The sequence below is a fragment of the Otolemur garnettii genome, unplaced genomic scaffold (genome assembly GCF_000181295.1).
Source record: "Otolemur garnettii isolate 467f Iridium unplaced genomic scaffold, OtoGar3 scaffold00029, whole genome shotgun sequence".
Lineage (NCBI taxonomy): Eukaryota > Metazoa > Chordata > Mammalia > Primates > Galagidae > Otolemur > Otolemur garnettii.
Window position 1 is genome coordinate 920,615 of NW_003852424.1, and position 19,864 is coordinate 940,478.

At 48.5% G+C, this 19,864-nt stretch overlaps 1 protein-coding gene across 1 annotated transcript in view; it reads left to right on the top strand.

Annotated features, from left to right (window-relative positions):
* Positions 1-19,864, top strand: part of PCSK6 (proprotein convertase subtilisin/kexin type 6) — a gene marked incomplete at its 5' end in the record, with an annotated part of 189,999 nt that overhangs the window by 157,871 nt on the left and 12,264 nt on the right. Inside the window, 6 exons of the mRNA XM_023512633.1 lie at positions 4,781-4,960; positions 5,122-5,160; positions 10,459-10,561; positions 11,815-12,011; positions 14,215-14,302; positions 18,088-18,191. Of these exons, the coding sequence (XP_023368401.1) occupies positions 4,781-4,960; positions 5,122-5,160; positions 10,459-10,561; positions 11,815-12,011; positions 14,215-14,302; positions 18,088-18,191 (711 nt within the window). The remainder of the gene's footprint in view (positions 1-4,780; positions 4,961-5,121; positions 5,161-10,458; positions 10,562-11,814; positions 12,012-14,214; positions 14,303-18,087; positions 18,192-19,864) is intronic.

A 19,864-nucleotide genomic window follows, 5' to 3' on the forward strand; every position in this document is an offset into this window, starting at 1 on the left:
GTCATCCTAATACTCTTCCCCTTGTAGGTTATGGTTTTCTTACATCTGACTGCTTTCAGAATTTTCTCTTTCATCTTAACTTTAGTGAAGTTAATTATGATGTGTCTGGGGGATATCTTGTTCGGGTTGAATCATGCTGGGGTTCTGAAACTATCTTGCTATCTGAATTTCAGAATCTCTTGGCATGTCTGGAAAGTTCTCTTTCATAATTTCATGAAGAAGAGCCTCTATGTTTTGTGAAGTAACTTCATCACCTTCAGGGATTCCTATAAGGCAAATATTAGTTTTCTTCAAATTATCCGAGAGCTTTCTGAGAGTGAGATCTGTTTTTGCTCTCCATTTCTTTTGATCTTTGTGCTCCTCAGCTTCTTCAAAAGCTTTGTCTTCAAAATCAGAGATCCTTTCTTCTGCCTGTTCCACTCTGTTACGGAGAGATTCCACTGTCTCTTTCAGATCCTTGGAACCTCTTGGTTCAACCTCTTGGCTGCAACCTCTTGTCTCAGTGTTTCAAAATCTTTGATCATTTTTATCTTTGAAATCATTGAATTCTTGAGACATCTTTTGAATAATTTCTTGAGATATCTTTTGAATAATTTCTTGAGAAATCTTTTGAATAATTTCTTGAACTCCTAATTTCTTCCTTTCTTCCATTCTGTTAATCTTATTTGCTATCCACATCTGAACTCAATTTCTGACATCTCAGCCATCTGTTTATGGATGGTGTCTTCAATTGCATCTACCCCATTTTTCCTTGGGGGAGTTGATCTACTCTGGTTATTCAAGTTGCCATAGTTATTCCGCTGATTCTGCCCCTTGCTGAGTTTACCTTGTTTGGAGGCCTTATCAGAACCGTTCAGTTGGTGGCTTCTTCTGGATACCCAGAGAGACAGGCAGAGCATGTCTGTTGTCCTCTCCCAGTTTCGGGTGCTGGGGCAACCAGGATGCAGTGGAACAGCAGCAGCTGCACGGGAGTGTGCATAGCTGGATTAGACCTCATTCGGCCTGCCGGGGTGACCGGGGGGCAGGAGACTGACAGCAGCCGGATCAGTCCTAGTTTGGCCAAGCTGGGGCAACCAGTGGAACAGGGGAACTGTAGTCGCTAGATCAGTCCTAGTTCAGCCTCCCTGGAGCAGCCAGGGGGTGGGGGAATGGCAGCAGTAGCACAGGGCATGCGAGTGACCAGATCAGTCCTAGTTCAACCCTGCCAGAGTAGCTGGAGGGGGGAGGGCAGAGGACTCCTTCACTGTAGCCCGCTGGACGCGTGTGGCACTAGCAAGCCAATCTGTGCCCTCCCAGCGCAGGAGCCCAAAGCAGGAACTCCACCTCCGCCCGTGGGTCATATTCTAACAAACAGTTCTGGGCTCACCCAGAGCAGTAAACTCCTCCACTGCCACCTTCAGGGCACGTGTGGCTCTAGCAAGCAGTTCTGGGCCCACCCAGTGCCCGTGCCTGTAGTGGGGAACTCCTCTGCTAGCCCCCGTGGGGGGTGTGTGTCTCTAGCAAGCTGTTTTGGGTCTGCCTGGAACAGAGGACTCCTTCACCACTGCCCACTGGACATCCGTGGCACCAACAAGCAGTTCTGGGCCTGCTCAGAGCAGGAGCCTGGGGTGAGGATCTCCTCTGCCGCCCGTGAGGCATGCGACTCTAGCAAGCAGTTCTTGGCCTGCCCCAAGTGGGGGACTCCTCCGCCACTGCCCGTGGGGCGCCCATGGCTCTAGCAAGTAGTTCTGTGCCTGCCTGAGACAGGGGACTCCTCTGTGGCCACCCACTGCCCGTGGGAGATGTGCAGCTCTAGCAAGCAGTTCTGGGCCCACCCAGAGCCCTGGAGTGGGGATCTTCTCTGCCGCCCATGGGCTGCGGGGCTCTAGCAAGCAGTTCTGGGCCCACCCAAAGTTGGGGACTCCTCCGTTGCAGCCCGTGGGGCGCACGAGGCTCTGGCAAGTAGTTCTGTGGCTGCCCAGAGCAGGGGACTCCTCTGTGACCACCCACCGCCTGCAGGGGGCATGCAGCTCTAGCAAGCAGTTCTGGGCCTGTCCAGAGCCCTGGAGCCAGGATCTCCTCTGCTGCTGCCCGTGGGGTGCGCAAGGCTCTAGCAAGCAGTTCTGAGTCCTCCCAGAGCAGGGGACTCCTCTGTGGCCACCCGCAGCCCACAGGAAGCGTGCAGCTCTAGCAAGCAGTTCTGGGGCCTGCTTTGTACCTGTATTTTGTGTTCTTAAATGTTCTTCCTTGGATTTACAGCTTTCCGAACTTCTTTCTGGACTCAGCTCCCTGTCTTTGGCTTCATAGATTCTGATTCCAACCAGTTTTTCTTCCTTTGCTCAGGAGCCTCTGACCAGGGTTGCTACCAGTCGGCCATCTTCCCAGAATCCTCCGCTGAATTCAAATTTTATAAAACAAATCCTTTTAACAAAGGATTCAGATAGTTCACTCAGGAATACTTTTGCAAATTGAAGAGCTTCACCTATATCCTCTAATCCTGACCAGGCTGAGAGATTGGAGCAATACAGGGCCTGACTTAGGGCACCTTGGGGACTACAGGCTTTAGGGACCCAGTACTTAGCTAGGGAGATGATTAAAACAAAAAGTGCTGTTATGTGCCATGCCATGTGACCAGGTCAAAGCCAGATGCCACTTAGAGCAGCACCAGAGTTTGGCCCAGTGCACTGCAGGGCCAGTTGTGCCCATCTCCCACCCATCTATTGGCCAGGACTGCCTGGGTCACAGCCCATGTGCTTGTGACTACTGATGACCTGGGGTCCCTGTTCTGTGATTTAGGGAGGCCGAATGAGTCTCAGAATTAGAACAAAGATGAATTTATACTGGTAGCACAGCCCACTTTGCAGAAACAGTAACTAGGTAGGTATCCAAAGACAGGCTTTCTGTTCAGAGCAAAGGGATAGTCAGCATGAACAGAGGAAAGTGACAGTGAAGACACAATAAATACCTAAGAATCAGAGCAATATTTCTCCTTGCCTAAAGCATCTTGATTGCCAAGAAACCCAGTGACAGAAAAAGAAGAGGATTCCAGAGATCTTTTCAGCACAGTCCCTCTTGAGTCCCCATCGAGGGGCTCGCAGCTAGTACCTGTGTGTTACCTGCTGAGATGATCTGGCTATCAACAAACACTGATGGACTGAGAGGCAGGGAGTCCCAGCAGCATGAGCAGCATATCCTCAGGCAGGTCGTACTGGACCTTGGCTCCATCTGTAAAGCTGATGACCTTCTGAACACAGTTACCCTCCTGTGAATGCTAGGGACACTATAGTGAAAAAAAAAAGCCTAAATCAGTACCCTACAGCTAAGTCAGTACACACAAGTCTGTGTTACTTACTAGTGTAGATGTTCCTTAACAACCTACCTTAAGTTGAAGATAGTTTAAGTTTAATAGTTTATTTCAATGGTGTCTTCAACCTAAGGTAGATTTGTCCAGATGTGATCTTAAGAAGCGTTCTGAATGTGCATTGTTTTCATACCACTGTTAGGTTGCAAAGTTGTAAGTGGAACCATCCTGAGTCAGAGATGGTCTATAATGTGTTTTATAACATCAGGAATTCACCTGGAGGCTTGGTACCCATAGCTCAGTGGGTAGGGCACCAGCCACATACACTGAGGCAGACGGGTTTGAACCCGGCCTGGGCCTGCTAAACAACAATGACAACTGCAACAAAAAAATAACGGGCTGTTATGGCGGGTGCCTGTAGTCCCAACTACTTGGGAGGCTGAGGCAAGAGAATCACCTAAGCCCAAGATCTTGGTGTGTAACAGACCTTTTGGTGGCAAGATACAATTATAAGAGGGACTTTGCCTAACAAACACTATTAGTATAACCTGGTTTCTTGTATCCTCAATGAATCTCCAACAGTAAAAAAAAAAAAAAACCCAAGAGTTTGAGGTTGCTGTGAGCTGTGATGCTACAGCACTCTACGGAGGGCGCCATAATGAGACTCTGTCTCAAAAAGGAATTCAGCTAGAAACCTCAGGCTGGGTTGCTCACTTTTCTGTATGCCTGTTTTCATCTGAAAACACGTAGCCACATGGGCTGTTGTTCTTTTGCAGAGGCACTTGGTCAAATGGGCTCCCTGCTGCCCCATCTTAGTGAGGTGCTATCCTGTCAGTTCTGCCTTTCCCATGCTTGTCTGTCTTTTGTTTCCCCCATGCAGTCTGGCTAGGGTCTCCCCTCCACTCAGCCTGTCTAAGCATTTGGGTTTGGACCAGCACTGCCACCCCCTAGGAACTTCCCCCACCTGCCCTGGCCTAGCAAGAGAAAGACCCAAGACTGAGTCTTCCTGTGATCCAGTAGCAGGATTCCTCTGTACAATGCAGTCATCACATTTGGAGGCTTCGGGACAAGGCTCATGGCCACACCTGGCACCAGATCAACCCACTGGATATCACAAGAGGGGAAGGTGGCTATTCATAGTCATGGGAAGGCAGGAGCAAGGGAGGATGCAGGGAGACCAAGGGCAGAACACAGTCTCCAGGACTATGGGTAGTTCAACTTGGGAGGGCCCCATCCCAGCAGGGACAGGACATGTAGAAGTGCATCAGCTTATAGAAATAATATACTGGGGAGGTGACATGTGGCCTGGGCAGAAGGTGTACCTGGCCAGCAGGTAACCAGGAAGTAAAGGTGTCAAGCCAGAGCATAGCTGTGTGACAAGGAGCCAGGCAGTGCCTGGCATTTATTTCTGTGAATGATGGAGGCCTTTGCACAGGCCAGGGCAGCCACAGGCACATCGAGAGCTTCCCAAGGTGACTCTGTGGATTTGCTACCTTCCAGGGAAGTTGAAAGAATGGAGCCTCATTTTGTATGGCACGGCAGAGCACCCATACCACACCTTCAGCTCCCATCAGTCCCGCTCACGGATGTTGGAGTTCTCAGCCCCAGAGCTGGAGCCACCCGAGGCTGCTCTGCCACCATCCCAGGTTGAGAATCCTGAGGATGAAGAAGATTACACAGGTAATGAGCCTGAAGCTAGAGGAGAGGGCCAGCCTCTGCAAGCTTCATTTTTCCACTGTATCTATTAAAGTGTGGGGCTGTTCCTGACACAAGGTGGGGGTTATGATTATGTCCTTTTTTGCCTGGAGCCATAATAATGATGGAAATTTGCACTCACACAGCTCCTCCCACCCAAGGCTCTCCTATTATTTTACAGACCAGTAAGTATGCTTCAAACCTGTAAGTATTCTCTAACCTTCCCAGGCTGGGAAAGCAAGATTTCATATGCCCAACCAGAACCAGGACTTGCCCCTAGTTAATTAGCCACCTCCAGGAGCACCTCTTTTCATCACAGGCCCCCACTCCTGACTCAGCCTATTGACTCTCTTAGGTCTGTCCATTCTCAGTCTTTGTGGCCAGGATGTGTGAAGGACAAAGTGAAGGTTGAGTTCAGTGAGCACAGCTGGGAAAGGAGTCTAACAGCAGAGCTTTTAACCAGCCCCCGAGGGCCAGGGTTGAAAACCCAGGAGGAGTTCTCAAGAAACAATGTCAGTAGATACTGATGACACCCAAAAGATCTTAAAAATTCCAAACCATGTAAAGATACCTTGTACCAATCCTTTTTTTCATCCCATTGCCAAGGTGGTCCCTGGCTCTGGGCTACCAGCTTACTCTGCGAGGCAACCAGAAGCCATGGCAACCCAAAGAGGGCTAGACATATCCAGCCACTTGGCTGGGCACACATTTTATGAGCATGTTAGGTTGGAAGCTGTTCCTTTCCCTTTGAGCCATCCTATGGTGATTTGTACAAAATGGGGTGTTTATGGTTGGGCATATTTTCTTTAACTGAAAATTATGGCTATTTGGTCAATGATGGATAATATCTAAGATTATTGATGCTTTGAGTTATCTAATATCTTCTGAAAAAATAACAGGATGGAGAATTTCACCAGTATAAATCAAGCATAAATTATGGTTGATTCCATTTTAAATTTCTCCTACTATTCCTTTAAAACAGAGCATTGAATTATGTATGGACTAATCTTTTCTCTTCCCCCTGTGATTTATAAACTATGGCAAGATTCAGTAATTATTAATAAAAGGCTTATTTTTCTTTTTTCTTAAAATCTTTTGCTGACTTCAGGCTTGCAGACTAGCACCTTATCATGGTTCTGATCTGCAGTTTCAATCACCTAGTCTTTAGGGAACATGGCCCAAATGGGCAGGGGGATTTCTCTAGGGGAATGAGATACATTGTTAGTCCTCAGGGGCACTTCCTGCAACTCTCAGGCAGAAGTGGGACAGGCAGACCAGGAATGGCAGGGAGAGCCCCTTTAGAGGCAGGGACAGAGTGATAGAGACATCAGAACCGGAGGGTGCCACAGTGTGGAAGGCAAGGGAAAATGGGTAAATGGCCACCTTAAAGTCTATGGCAAGGCCAAAGAGAGTGTGAGATGGGGCATCCAGAATGCGGAGAGCTGGCCATAGGTATGGTACATTGTGGGTAATGGGTCCAGGCCAGCAGAGGCTCCCCATGGACCCTGTGGATAAAAGAAGAATTGCTGAGAAATGGAGGAGGTGCAAGAGAAAAGCCTGGGAAATGCTCACAAACACAAAGGTCCCAGGATGGCAGCAGTTGAGATTGCCCACTGAAAGGGAGGACTGGGGACCAGAGAGTCTAGCGGAGAGAAAGGGCTGCAGCCTCAGCAGGCGGGAAAGGTACTGAAGGTGAACAGCTTTGTGGAGCTGGCTGCCCTGCTAGGCCAGAGTGTAGCTGGAGGCCACCCAGGAACTCACCAGGATGCTGGATTGAGGAGGACAGCTGGGGCTGGCCCCACAGAGAAACGTAGCTTCAGCAGGTGTGGGGTGCTCAGAGTCTGCATTGTAGCCAACATTCTAGGTGACTTGAGGTGGCGTGGGCTTGCAGAGCCAGCAGATGCTGAAACCAGCAAGGGTAAGGACAGGAGGCAAGCAGGCAGGTAGGGGCTCAGGTTCCTACAACAGAGTGGCCAAGAGGCCAGGAAAGAACTGTCACAGGAACACAAGAAAGCCTGGGGCTCGGGAAATAAGCAGTCATTGAGCAAAGGAAGCTGGGTGGGCTGAGGATGGCTCAGGACAGTGTAGTTATCCACACAGAACTGCAAGAAGACTGGGGAGCCCAAGCAGTGTTGTCTGGAAGAGGGGTATCAGGATAGCTTGAGAGGTACACAGGAGTTGCTTTACAGGCTGAGAGGTGTGTCTAGCACAGGACAGTGTGGAGCCATGGACTCAGCAGGTCTGTGGTCACCCCAGATGAAGAGAAAGGCCCAGAGGCATTAAGAAACTTGCCCAGGGAATACAGCAGTCAGGAAAGAGACCAGATTTGTAGTGAATGTTGCTTGTTCTTGTTAGCACCTCTTGTCTGCAGTCAGTTGGCTCCATGCTGTTCTGTGTCCAGTACTGTCACAGTGAGGTCCCAGTGTACTATTTTTGGATGGAGAAAAAGATGATCATACTGAACCCTGCTCTTCCTCCAGCAGTTGGTCTGAGCACATTATGACAAGAGCCCATCGAAGACTCCCATGTTGCTTTTTAACATTTTTTGTGTGTGTGTATTTTCTTTATCCTGGATAGTCTCTACAAAGCATTTAAGGTGGGGTTTTCAGATAAATCTATGTCACTCTTAAGCCAATGTAGAGGGGACCTGCTGTCAGCCAGGGTGCTCAGTACATTAATGGAGCACCCCAAGTATCTGGCACCTTCCACTAGGAATTATGGGAAGCAACCCCAAAGTCAGGGAAGAACTTTCACACTAATTGGTGAGAGAGGGAAAGCAGATGTAAGTACAAACTACAACCCAAATAATATGCTTGCCTGAGAATGAGTTCCAGCTGTACCAGAACATTCTTAGAATGATAGAGTGATCGGAACAAGATGGCCAGCTGGGTGGATTTAATTCAAGAACATTTCATGGGAGAGATAAATCTTGATATTTGGCTTTTAAACACAATTCAAGTAGAGAGCCATACTGGGGAGGTTTGTTTATAGATATCAGTCTAGGCATCTGACTCAGAGGGGGCCTAAACCTGACCTATAGGTGACCTTGTTGCCATGTGGAGGTTCTGCAGCCTTCACTGTTGGGTGGCTGCAGTCTTGCATTGGCTCCCCTTGAGGTTTTTTTTTTTTTTGGCCGGGGCTTGGTTTGAATCCACCACCTCCAGCATATGGGGCCAGTGCCCTACTCTACCCCCTTGAGATTATTGATTGATTAAACTTTCCACTGCAGAAAGTCATACACCATGGACCAGTGGCTAGAAGTACCATACCAGCCCCTCCCTGAGGATGAGCCCTCCTGGGACATCCTAGAATATACTCTCTGTAAATGGTGAGGACATCTGTACTTTCTCTGTCTCCATCCACTCTGATCTGTACACTCACTCTTCAGCCACTCAGCAAATATTCATTGAGCACTTGCTCTGTGCCAGATGCCATTCCAGATTTGGGAACACAGCAGTGAGCATGCTAGACCAAATCCTGCCCACCTGAAGGCCCCATCTCCTGGGCCTGGAAAGAGTGTGGAAGCTGATCTGTCACTTCCCTATCTCACCCTGCCCCCAGCTTCTTAAAATTGAGGAAATTCTTCACTTTATGAAGCAAGACAGACTTGCTGCCTCCCTGGGCCCTAGGGAGAAAGTGCTATAGGACAAGGAGGGAGGGAAGTCCTCATATCACTGCATCAGCAAGGCCACCACTAGGCCACTGCTTCTGGTGGGAAGGCAGGGCTCAGTGCCCACGCTTGTGTTCTCACTCAGAGTAATTAAAAACAATGGCACAATGAAGCAAGGATTTCTGAGGACACCCTCAGAGATGGCCTGGGATGAGGTGGGCAAAGAATCGAGCCAGGTGAGAATTGCTTCGAAAACAGGCAGTCTGAAGCTGAGGGAAACAGCGATGAGCTTTGGATATGGCAGGGAGTGTCACCCAAAATCACAGCACTGCCCAAGAGAAGCATCTAGAGTGTGCTAACACAGCTTGAAGGGGGTTCACAGTGAGAACAGAGGCACCCAAGGTCCCACAAAAAAAAAAAAAAAAACGGGAAATACCTACAATGGTGAGCCTTTAGGGAGGGAAGCTGAATAAACTGAGTCCAAACCTGGGAAGGTCTGGAGACTCTAAAGGTAAATGAAGAGGGCTTTGTGTGCCTCAGTCAAGCCCCACTTCAGGCAGCAGAGAATGAGGACTTTTGTCTTTCCTTCAAGTTATCCACCAAATGCAGGTGACCAGCAGATTAACTCCTCTTTGCTTTGGAACTCACTCCCCACCCCCAGCCCTCCAACCTAACTATATACTTTGGAGAAAAAAAAAATTATTCCTCAAACTCAAAAGCATTAGTATACCCCTTTTAGTCTTCCCTGAGTCTCATCAGAACTTTCCCCATGTAGGAGGGATGAGTAGGCAGACAAGCAGGGAGTTCCACTTTGGGCACTATCTGTCACTTCTGCAGACCAAGATAGAGAGGCCTTCTGTAGACATGCCCTACCCCAGCCCAAGGGCTCATCTCTGAGGCCTCCCTGGGAAGGACCTAGAAGGATGATGGTTGCTGGAAGACACTGAGCTCCCCAGCAGTTCTCTCTGTCACTTTTCCAACAGCACACAGGCACTCAGAGTTAGGATTTGGGAACTAGAGGGAAGATAGTGGTGGTCCATGGCTGAGGGATGGAATAAAGAGAACCAGGAGAAGAAGGCATGCTGAAAGGGGCCCAGCTGTCACAGACAGTGGCAGAATAACACTGTCAGGCTCTGTCTCTACCCCAGCCCAGACCTGCCTGGTGAGAGCCACAAAGGGTAGACCTGAACACTTGCAAATCCATGGTCTTTCCTGGCACAGCAGCTCTAGGGAGTTCTCTCTCCCCTCTTCCTGCAAAATCCCTGTTTGCAGCAGCTTCCCAAAGGCCATGACCTCCCCCGGTGGCAGTTGGAAATCGTAAGTGTTGGCCAGTCCCAACATGAAGGCTCTGGTGCAGGAGAATAAACTGAATAGAGTTGTTCTGAGCCTTTCCACCCTCATCACCTCTCCTCCAGGCTCTCCAGTTCCTCTTCCCACTGATCTGGGTCCCACACCTCCCTCTGGCTGTTGGCTTGCTCTTAGTTATCTAGAGCAATGATTTTGAACCAGTGTGCCATTAGAGAGACTTATATGCTGCAAAAGTTTTAAAGATAATTAAATTATTTTCAAAAGAAGTTCAAGCCACAGTTAAGTATATTTTTTTACTCTTTTTTTTTTAATCAATATAATTTAAGTGTTCCATGGAAGTTTAACTGTAGGTTCAAGTGTGCCATGAGATAAGAAAGGTTGAAAAATACTGGTCTAGAGCTTCCAACTCTCTGATGCTGGATTTCCCAGCAGAGCTCACCAGCCTCTCCTTAGGAGAGCTTCTCCCTGTCCTGCCAAGTCACGACATCTTAATAAGGGGATATGTGAGAGTACACTTGATCCAGAAGGCATCTCTCTGGATGAAAGGCAATGTTGTTTCTTTAAGGTATGTGCCATCCAGAGTGTGGCAACAAAGGCTGTGATGGCCCCAACGCAGACCAATGCTTGAACTGCATCCACTTCAGCCTGGGGAGCGCCAAGACTGGCAGGTAATGCATGTGCTGAGTCCCTGCAGTGTGCTGCCAAGTTGCTCTGTTTTTAGTTGTATTCTTAGCCCCTCCACAACCTGATGCCCTAATTAGGAATTAACATAACACCCTCAGAAATAATCACATTATAGTATAAAACAATGTTTAATAAGAACATTATAGATGTTTCGGCATTATGTTTTAATCACACAAGTAATATCTATTATGGAGAAATCAGAAGCTGTGGCACTTTGGTGTCTGTGCCTATAAACTGTTTTCTATCCACATTGTTAAACACAAGTGGGTCATAGTGAGATGCTAAGGCTGCCCCATGGGGACTACAGACAAACCTGACTCAAGAGCCCAGGACTGTCTACCTCCCGGGGCCAGCTGAGGGGTGTAGCTCTTGCACAGACTGAGGCCTGTTCTTGGTCATTTTTTCAGTGTCTTTTGCCTCTGGCTGGGTGCAGGGTTTTTGCAGAAGCTCTCCTGAGGGCTCCCCAGAAGTTTGCCCCAGAGGAGTCATCAGGAACTCAGAGCCAGACCAGGCGTAGGACCCATTGCTAGATTCAGGCTTGCCCTTCTGCAGTGAGTGCACGCCTGTGTGGCCTTGCACTCTGGCCCTGAGCTCTGTCCTCTGAGCATCTCTAGCTCCTGGCATCACCACTCTCTCAAATTCTCTTCCTGGCCAATCTTACAGGGGCTGTATTGTCAGTTTATGCATTTCACAAACTTTCCTGAGCACCTAGCATGTGCTATACATTCCAGGCCCAAGAAGCCAAGATGATGGGGGACCATTGGGTATCCTAAGGCCTGGATGACACTTGCATATGCAAGACACTGTCATACCCACAAGGGTACCTGCAGGGTACCCACATTGCTGTCATGGTGTCCTAGAATTCCTCACATGCACTCAACCTGCCACAGTGCAAGACAGCCACCTTGCTGGCTCTAGCCCACAAGACTCTGGGTTTTAGCAGCACCAAAAGCTCCAAAAGTCAAATTCAACATCATAGTGCCTACAGGAAGCCACACACAGCCTCAGGACTTCCCACTGGGGCCTGCTTTGAGAGGAAAGGACTCCTGGGTTCTCATCCAAGTGCTCCAACCTCTACTCTCAACTCTACTCACCGGCACAAAGACCATAAGTGTTATATTCACCCTAGGGTCCTTTGCTGACTCAGGATGGTGCAACAGAGTGGGCACAGGCTAGGGCTGAGTTGGCAAGGTCCTGTGGGTCCTCACCCACTCCTGCTCCTGCCCCTGTCCCACAGGAAGTGTGTGAGCATGTGCCCCTTGGGCTACTTTGGGGACACAGGAGCAAGACGCTGCCGCCGGTGTCACAAGGGGTGTGAGACCTGCTCTGGCAGGGGCCCCACGCAGTGCCTATCTTGCCGCCGTGGGTTCTATCACCACCAGGAGATGAACAGCTGTATAACCCTCTGTCCTGCAGGATTCTATGCTGATGAAAGTAAGTGGCATGTCCCTGGGCACAAGAACTGATGAGCCAGCTCTGCCCTCTCTGAGCTAATGTCCCCTCTGCTGGGAGGATTTCCCAGCCCTCTGTTTCGTGTATACTGTGTTGTTCTGAGCAGTGACCCTTAACAGGGGAGGGAGAGAGAGACAGGGAAATGCAAGCACCAGGCCTGTTGGTTATAGCTTTTCACCCATAGACCTCTGGCCAGGAGCAGTTCAAAACGATGCTGAAATGAATCTGGATAATCTGGGGAATTTCTTGCATCTACAAGTCCATGTCCACTGTAGAGAGTGGGCAGAGAGATACTTGGGGCCAGCTGTCCTCAGGCTCATTCTTTTTTTTTTTTTTTGTGGAGACAAGAGTCTCACTTTATCACCTTCAATAGAGTGTTGTGGTGTCACACAGCTCACAGCACTCCAGCACTTGGGCTTAGGCGATTCTCTTGCCTCAGCCTCCCAAGCAGCTGGGACTACAGATGCCCACCACAATGCCCAGCTATTTTTTTGTTGTAGTTTGGCTGGGGCTGGGTTCGAACTTGCTACCCTTGGTATATGGGGCCAGCGCCCTACTCACCAAGCCACAGGCACTGCCCCTCAGGCTCATTCTTACTTGAGATACCCTAAGAGGGTGTTCTGCTGTCTGTCCTATAATTTCTCCTTCATGAGCAACCATGTCATACAGCTTCTTTGTGACGCAGGATGTGTGCACTTGGCAAAGACCAGGGCATTCAACCCGAGCTTATAGAACTGGTGGTCGAAACTCAGAGAAAGCACCTCTTAGGAAGAGCTGCTAAGCTGAAATTGAGTTAAGTATGGGCAGGTTTTTAGACCTCCAGAAATGCAGAGGAGCCTGCTGACAGATGTAAATTGGGCTCAGAAGGGGCAGGTTAGTCTTTGTGGTGCACTTGACAGAGTGACCCCATCCCTAAAAGGTGGGGAGTGGTTCTCCATCTTCTAGATGGGAATCAAAGTGAGAGAGATTAAAGGCCCACCACTAGTTGTTACAGAGGTGGGTCTTGAGCTCAGAGCAGCAAAATCTGGTGTCCTGCTGCCCTCCCTGTTCCACCGAGTTGGGGGATGGGCAGGGACCCAGACCCAGGACTACATGCCAGTGTCTCAGCAATTCACCTCACCCTGGGACAGAGAGAAGAGAGACCCTGGGTTAAATCAGTGGGGAATAATTCTCAAGCAAGTTAAAGAAGCTACCATTGTGACCTATGAGGCCTTGCTGGTGGCAGCCCTTCCCACAGCCCCTTTTCCAGGTCTTTGCTGTGCAGGAAAGGCCACTGATCTGCCCTGTCATAACGTTGCTGTTATGTCAGTGGAGAAGCAGCCAGGAAATCTTTAAAGACATACGAAGCCATCAAGTAACCAGACTCTCTGAAGGGGGAAAACCAAAAGTCATACAAGACACATTTCACAGCCTTTGCAAACACCTGCCCTGGGCTGCCAGCCAGACCCACCTTTAGGGTGGGGGTGTCTTTATTCCTGGCCACTTGCTCAGGACAGAATCATTCTCTTCATTTACCCCTACATGTCCTCAGTGAGCAGCTGCTTCCTGTGTGTGTGAGCCCACCTATGGGGCTCTGAGGAGGACACACAGAGGGGAAGCAAGCAGCCCTGAGCTCCCAGGCACTTAGCAATACCACAAGGTAGTGGTTAATGAAGTGCCAGTGTGAGTGACCTCGATAATAACCTATGGGAATGCAGGTGGGAGTGGAGGTGACCCAGAATTCCCCTTGAATGTATGACAGCTCATCACAGGGTCTGTGTTACCATATATGACTGTGAAAAGCTTAAGGGGGAGCTAGAGTTGTCCTTGGCCTCCCTGCCTCACCCCCCCCCTCCCCCGGTCATGTTTATAAGGACTTCCACCTGAATAAACTCTACTCAACCAGCCAGGAATTACCCTTAGTCACACTGAAATAAACAAAACAAGGATATGTCTCCTCTGGAAGGGGACCACCTCCAAAGCCTGGTGGTTGTATGAAAACTTTCCCCCAGAAAAGGAAGGTGAGATTCTGAGATCTAAAACCCCAGGCACATGGTCTCATGCAGCATCTCTGCTTTATTATTGTGCCATCATCTGGAGATGGGCACCAAGGCAGAGCCATCCTACCAACCCCCCTTTGAACTGCTGGGGACTTGTTTGCCCAAATTTGATTCCCATCACTATTGTCCCTCTTTTTTTTCTCCAGGTCAGAAAAATTGCCTTAAATGTCACCCAGGCTGTCAAAAGTGCGTGGATGAACCCGAGAAATGTACCATGTGTAAAGAAGGATTCAGGTAGAACTCCCCTCAAAACCTGGAGGATGCCAAAGTGTTGATGTGTTTTTGAGTTTCTGGCTTTTCACTGATTCCCAGAGCTTTTCAGGGTAAAGATTTCAAGTCTGTGGAAATCACACATGTCCACTTAGAGATGGGTGAGTGATGGTAATGGAAACTGAAAAGCTAGATAGAATCTCTGCGTTTCACACAAAATAGGGAGCATGGTCAGAGGTTGATCATATCACATGAAGTGGGCTTGCTGCCTGATAGCAAGGTGTTCCCAATGGGAAGCACAGATCTCCTTCTTTTAGGCACCAGAGACTCCACCTACTCTAATGTCCCTTCCAGCCTGGGCAGGCTGGGCTGTGGGCTCACTCAGCCCCTCCTCCTCCCTGCTCAGTCTTCTCTCTCTATTTTACCCCCAGGTTCTGGTAATTTCATCGCTCCTTAAGGATGCTTTTTAGATTCCAGATTCTCCCTGTCTCACCAACCTCAGCCCTGTGAAGCTCAGCGTGCATTTCCTTTAAAAACTCGTTGTTAGGTTAATTGATTGTTATTGGAATATGAAGGATTTGTTTAGCCCATTTAATGCAGTCAGACTGCATTTGAGGCAGTCAAATACATATTACTTGTTCCTCCAAAAGACTGTAGATTCCAGAAGCTTGGACAGCATGTTGTTCCAACTTTTACTGTGGCCTCTCCCATAGTGGAGCAGCCAGGTCAGCACAATCAAGAAAGAAGGGAAGGAGCTATGAGAGCAGCTTCTCTTGCTGCAGAGGTGGAGAGGTATCAGGGATCTCTAGGGTTCACATGCAGTAGGTCTGGGTGGAGCCTGAGACTCTGCATTTCCAGCAGGCTGGCAGGCAATGAGGATGTTGTAGTCCAGGTGGGGAACAGACTTCACCTGGTCAGGCAGGGAGAGCTGCAGCCACCTTTCACATCCCTGTCTCTTTTCCTCAAATACTGCGGAGCCTGAGGCTCACTGCACAAGGAAGTTTTTAGGAGAAAAGAACAAAGGAAGAAAACATGCTGAGCAAGTTACTCTTATTCTACTGCTTTGCAGCCCTAGGAAGTAGATGTACAGTAGTTGTTATAATTGTGTAATTGTTATTCGCATTTTACAAGGGGGGGGGGAGGAACAGTTTCCCCAGGGGGTACTGTGTTGCTGCCTTCCTGAGTTTTCCTTCAACCTGCCCCTTTCTTCCAAATTAGAATACTAACTAGAGAGGAGAGTGTCCCAGTCCCAGGCAAGGGAAAGGGAAGCAGGACCCTTGATGTCACAGATCCCACCTCCTATCATTTAAACCTATTGGCTGGATGAGGCAGGATTAGGAGTGAAAGGATAACCTGGTCCAGGACAAAGATCCCCAAAAGGAAAAAGAGCCCAAAGAGGAAGGGATAGACATTGCTCTGGCAGCTGGGGCCTCGGAGAGGCCAGCATTGGTGCCCCAGGCAGCCCAGGAGTGGATCCTCAACCTAGGCTGTTCCGGGAGAGGAGGCTCTGTGTTTCCAACCCCCTGGAACCTGCCTGTTTCCCAGAAGAGAATTGGCAGTGTCAAGGAACTCATTTCTGTCTCTAGTCCCATGGGAGGTGGGAAGTCAGATACTCAGTTCAGGGATAGTATAATGGGGAGAAAATGCTTCCTAGTGGTAGCTGCGGAGCAGAATCAGTGGTTTCAGCAGTGAAGAGCTTTTGGAAAGGCCTGCAAACTCTGAAACATCACCAGCCATAATCCACAGAAGGCTTCCCTTGAGTGCCCAATATCTGCGTAAGCTGTGACTTCAAATCTTCACTGTCACATAAAAGCAGTGAGAAAGCAGCTTAGCCACCACCTCCCAGCCATCCTTCTCTTTAAGGGATAAATGCTCACAGTGGAGTGTCATTTATCAAAGATATAACGTAACTGCCATCTGCAGCAGCCTGGGCACCATGTTGAGGAATGGCCATGGACAGACGTCCACTACCAATGCAGAGGGGCCAGAGGACCTATAGATATTTCCTACTCTCACAGTCCATGCTGCACACTTCACTTCTCATCACCAAAATGTGTGTGGGTTTTCCCCATACACTAGGCAATTCTCTGATGGACACCAACTGCACGTCCTGTGATACACATACATATAGCTCAATTCAGACACCACCGATAGAGCATCAGATCCCACATTTGAGGGTTCAACCTCACAAAACTGCCCCCACTTCAGATACCAGTCAGAAATCCCAGCTTGTGACCTGTACTTCTGACTGAATGGCTACAAATCAAGAGTGCCTGTAGCCTCTTCCTCAGGTTCTATTAGTTTGCTAGAGCAGCACACAGAACTCAGGGAAACACTTGACTTATATTTATCCCTTTATTAAAAAGGATGTTACAAAGGATGCAGATGAGCAGCCTGAGAAAGGGATGCATAGGGCAAAGTTGAGAAGGGTTGAGAGCACTGGAGCTGTCATCCCTGTGGAGCTGGACAGTGCCACCCACCCTGTACCTGGGATGTGTTACGATTCACCAACCCAGAAGCAATCCCAGCTGTGTCCTTCGGTGTTTTTATGAAGGTTTCATTGTATCGATCGGCGTGACTGATTACATCTTGGCCATTGGTGATGATTCACCCTTCAGCCTCTCTTCCTTCTAGTTGGTGGGGCCTAAAGTTCCAAGCCTTCAATCAGGTGGTTCCCTTAGCAACCAGCCCCCATTCTGAGGCTGCCTAGAACCCCCCCCCCAGTCATTAGCATGCAAAAAGGCAATTGTCACTGTGGTAATTCCAAGGGGGGGGGTGTATTCCAGAGCCAAGACCAAATATATATATTTCTTCTTATAAATCACAGCATTATACCAGGAATCTCTAGATCTGACAGATGAAACCCCAGAGCACTTGTTCAGTATGTTTAGTGGCAAACCCATTTAAAATGTGTGCATCAAACACACTATAATCCCAGGAACTGAAGAAACAGTGGGTGACATTTGTTTATACTGCTATCTGGCACATACCAGATGGTTAACATGTATTAGCACATTGAGTCCTCCAAACAACTTTATGATTCAGGAACCAATTAAGTAGAAAGGGAGGTACAGAGAGGCTGGCTGGCTTGCCTGGGTGGCACAGCTGGGATGTGCAGAGGCAGATCAGCCTGGCTAGTCTAGCTTGTCCTTTGTGCCCCAGCCAGCACTGGGCTGGGGAAAGAGAAGTGAGGGTCAGCAAGGAAGGTGTGAGAGGAAGGCAGGAGCTGGATCAGACAGGCCTGCCAGAGCCCAAGGAGAGATTTTATTTCAAGTTCCTTGTGAATATAGGGAAGGTTTTAAGCAAGGGAAAGGAAGGAGCAGATCTCAGTTGAAGGTCAGCCAGTACCCCCATACCTGTGTATCATAAATGCTGATATTTCCTGGGGACTCAGCTGTGAGACTAAGCCAGTATGCCACCAGGGGTGCCCATACAGCTCCACTTTTTCTCTTAGGTTCGGATTCAGAGTTGGGAAATAGCAATAGGTAGAATCCAGCACAAAGCAGGAGAGAGAATAAGGCCTTGGCCCCCTGCTCAGGGACTGGGGAGCCAGGGCCACCAGATTTGAAGAAAGAGCCTGGTGTCCACTGCCTAATGGTGGAGGCTCCACTTCCCTTGCCCTCGGTAGCCCTTCTAGCCTGGCCTCCAGCCAGCTTAGGGACAGCTTTCCCTGGCTGGGAACCTATAGTAACACAAAGATGAGTCTTCAGCAACTTCCATTTCCTCTCAGGAAAAGCATTAGAGGGCAGATTACCATTTCATTAGACTATTGGAATAGATATGGAAACCTGCCTCTTTCTTTCCCACAGCCTTGCACGGGGCAACTGCATTCCAGACTGTGAGCCGGGCACCTACTTCGACTCTGAGCTGGTCAGATGTGGGGAGTGTCATCACACCTGCCGCACCTGTGTGGGTGCGTTAGCCATCTGCTTCTGTTTCCTTGTAGGGATAGGCATGGATGGGCTATCCTGAAACTGAGACAGCCCTAGGACTCATGGACTTCCCCAGTCATTGTATCCTTAAAACACTATCAAGCCAAACACAACACAAAGGCCTACAAGGGGCTGGGGAAGGGGAAGGGGGGATTTAATGTTTCACAGGTTTCAATGTGGTAAGAAGAAAGAAGTTGTAGAGATGCATGGTGGTGATAGTTGCATAACATTATAAATATACTTAATGCCACTGAATTGTAGACCTGAAAATGGTTTGATGGTAAATTTTATGCTATGTACATTTTACCACAATTTTTAAAATTTCAAACAGAACCCCAGAATAATGCAGAGGCCTGCTTTGAACAGCAACTTGGGTTTCCCAGCATTAGAATCCCAGCTGGGCAGCAGTGAGCAGGTTGCTTGTGTGGCACTCAGAGGACTGTGAGAGGCAGGGATGGATCCAGGTGGGGTGGGATGTTTTAAAACCTAGCCTTAGTGTTTGGTACCTAGCTTCACTTATTCTGAACATTTTATTCAAAGAGGAAAAGACTTCTATAACCAACTTCCATGTTTTGTAGTTCCCCACAAAGATGATAGCACAACTCTCAGGCAGTTTTTATCCCTCAAAGTAGAGAATTCATTTGTTTTATTGGAGTTTATTTCACAGAGTTTTTTTGCACATGAAGTTGAAGCATACCCTGAGTTTGTGGGCTCAGATGCATTTTGGGTTAAGTTTTCTCCTATCTCCTTGCCCTCGGCATTTTGGTCTGTTCTCAGAAACATGAAATTGAGCTTTTGCAGCAGTCAGGCTACTATTCTCATCATGGGGGTGGCCATGTGAGCTATTTGCTGTGCTGTCCTTGACTGGACATGCCTGAGAAGTCAAGGCCAGGGTCCTTAAATGATTACTACAGCTGACCACAGGCTACCTGCAGATGAAGATCTAGAACAGATCTTCAGTACCCTTTTGGGACAGCCCTAAAGGCGCCAGCCCCAGCATTTGGAAGGTTTCCACCTGCTGACAGCTCAGCAGTCCTTAGCAGTTTGCCCTGTTGCCCTTTTGTATGTATGTCATTTTTCTACTTTTCTTCCTTTCCTTTATTTCTCTTTCTCTCTCTCTTTTTGAGGCAGAATCTCAGTATGTTGCCCTCAGTAGAGTGCTATAACATCACAGCTTATAGCAACCTCAAACTCTTGGGCTTAAGTGATTTTCTTGCCTCAGCCTCCCAAGAAGCTGCAACTACAGGCACCTGTCACAATGCCTGGCTATTTTTTTTTTTTTTTTAAGAGATGAGATCTTGGAATGTGTCCCAGGCTGGTCCTCAACTCCTGGGCTCAAATGATTCTCCCTGCCTCAGGCTCCTAAGTAGCTGGGACTTAGGTGTGCACCACCTAGGCCTACTCTATGGTTTTTATTCTTTGTTTCATTGGCTTGATGAAGAAGCATCACTGATGTTGCTTATTTAAATTTCATAGTCACTTGAACCTATAACATTCAGGCATGCAGTTCTATAACTAATTTTTTCAATGTCAATAATTCAATTTACTTTTTTCTCCAAGTCCCCAGACTTCCTGATGGCAAAAAGCTTTATAGAGGCACTTAGAGGTTTTCTTATCTCATTCCAGTGACTTCTCTGTCACTCTAGGTCAGCGG